Genomic DNA, 2,026 nt, shown 5'->3' on the forward strand with positions numbered 1-2,026 from the left:
CACATGGACTACAAACACATGAAAAAGTGCTCATCATCCTTAATCATCAGAGAAATGCAAATCAAAACCACTTTGAGATCTCATCTAACTCCAGTAAGATTAGCCCACATCACAAAATCTCAAAACTACAGATGTTGGCATGGATGCAGAGAGAAGGGAACGCTTCTACACTGCTAGTGGGAATGCAAGCTAATACGACCTTTTTGGAAAGAAGTTTGGAGAACACTCAAGGAACTAAAAGTAGACCTACTGTTCGATCCCGCGATTCCTCTACTAGGTATATACCCAGATGATAAAAAATTATTTACAACAAAGACATTTGCACCAGAATGTTTATTGCAGCCCAATTCATAATAGCCAAGACATGGAAACAGCCCAAGTGCCCATCCACCCATGAATGGATTAACAAACTGTGATATATGTACACCATGAAATACTAGGCAGCCATAAAAAGATGGAGACTTCACATCTTTTATGTTTACCTGGATGGGGCTGGAACATATTCTTCTTAGTAAAGTATCTCAAGAATGGGTAAAAAAGTATCCAAAGTACTCAATACTACTATGAAATCAATATATAATCACCTACACACTCATATAAATGGCAAAACATAACTATAGTCCAGAAAGCAGAAGGGAAGAGGAGAGAGAGGGGAGGGGAGGGGGAGTATGGGAGGAGGGAGGGCATTTGGGGGGACCTCACCTAATGTGCATGATGCAATGGTACATCTCAAAACTATTAAGAAATGAGCATAATTGTGATGGATGTGTTACTTAGTTCAATGTAAACATTTCACATTGTATATCAAAGCAGTACCCTGAACCCCATAAACGCATCAATATACAAAGTTATGATTTAATAAAAACTAATAATAAAAAAAGATTTTCTTTTTGTAAGGCTGAAAAGTCCTGCCCCCTAAACATTCACCAAGCAAGAATAAAAGAAGTTATTTAATCTAGAGATGCCTGGGTCAATTCAGTCAAATTAATCCTCAAAACAGAACTTGCTTTAATTTTTTTAAAGTCCTGACTTTTACATCCAATATAATTTCTTTTTTTTTTTTTTTTTACTGTTATTTGCATTGATTTTATGTTGCATCTATTCCCGTGCCATAAGTTTTTGTTTCTTCAGTTTCTTCTGGGATATCTTTTTCTTCTGTGCTACCTCTTCTTCTGGTTTGGGAACAATCTGTTCCTTTTCAGTAAGGATCATCTCCATGTGGCAGGGGGAGCTCATGTATGGGTTAATGCGACCATGAGCTCTGTAAGTTCGGCGACGCATCTTGGGTGCTTTGTTCACTTGGATATGCTCAATGACCAGAGAATCTACATCTAAACCCTTAAGTTCAGCATTACTCTCTGCATTTTTAAGCATATGCAGCAAAAATTCAGCACTCTTTTTGGGCCACTGACCCTGTGTCCAGCCCCACTGTTTGGCCTGGGTACACCTACCAACTCCACCATTGTAACGTCGGAATGGTACACATTGTTTCTTTAAGGTGACATCCTTCAGGTACTTGGTGGCTTTTCGTATATGCATACCCTTGATGGCCTGGGCAGTTTCACGTGTGTTCTTAAAGTGAACACGAAGATTTGAGCCTCTTGACTTGCATGACTTTGTGAGGTTTTCTGGGTCAAGTGAATAGCGAACCATTTTCACAGACCACCTCAGGCCGCTTAGGGGAAGAGAGCTCAATATAATTTCTTAAGGTTGAAGGCAGGTTTTCCCCTTGTCTGGGCAAGATAACTAATGCCTGCAATTTCAAGACTGGAATCCTAGCAATGTCCTTTAGTGTTTTTATTGGTAGAGATCAAATCTCTTCTTGCCATTTTGTCCACTCGTGATACAACTTCCAGCAACATCAGCTACATAGAATCTCTGTAATCTTGAGGAATGCTCAATTCTGGCCAAATATTTAGTGAGAAAATTCTGTGGAAGAGATCCTTATGTATATCATGTTTTCCTATTGCCTGAATCAACTTTGATTCATTTTTATGAAGCCTACCTCTTTCCCTCAAGCAGTCTT

At 39.1% G+C, this 2,026-nt stretch overlaps 1 protein-coding gene across 1 annotated transcript; it reads right to left on the minus strand.

Annotated features, from left to right (window-relative positions):
• Positions 1-1,090: 1,090 nt before the first annotated feature.
• LOC128567662 (60S ribosomal protein L17-like) lies at positions 1,091-1,653 on the minus strand. Its single transcript, XM_053565078.1, has one exon. The coding sequence runs from the start codon at positions 1,651-1,653 to the stop codon at positions 1,099-1,101; it is 555 nt and encodes a 184-aa protein (XP_053421053.1). The 3' UTR covers positions 1,091-1,098.
• Positions 1,654-2,026: the final 373 nt, after the last annotated feature.

This window comes from Nycticebus coucang, chromosome 2 (genome assembly GCF_027406575.1).
Source record: "Nycticebus coucang isolate mNycCou1 chromosome 2, mNycCou1.pri, whole genome shotgun sequence".
NCBI lineage: Eukaryota > Metazoa > Chordata > Mammalia > Primates > Lorisidae > Nycticebus > Nycticebus coucang.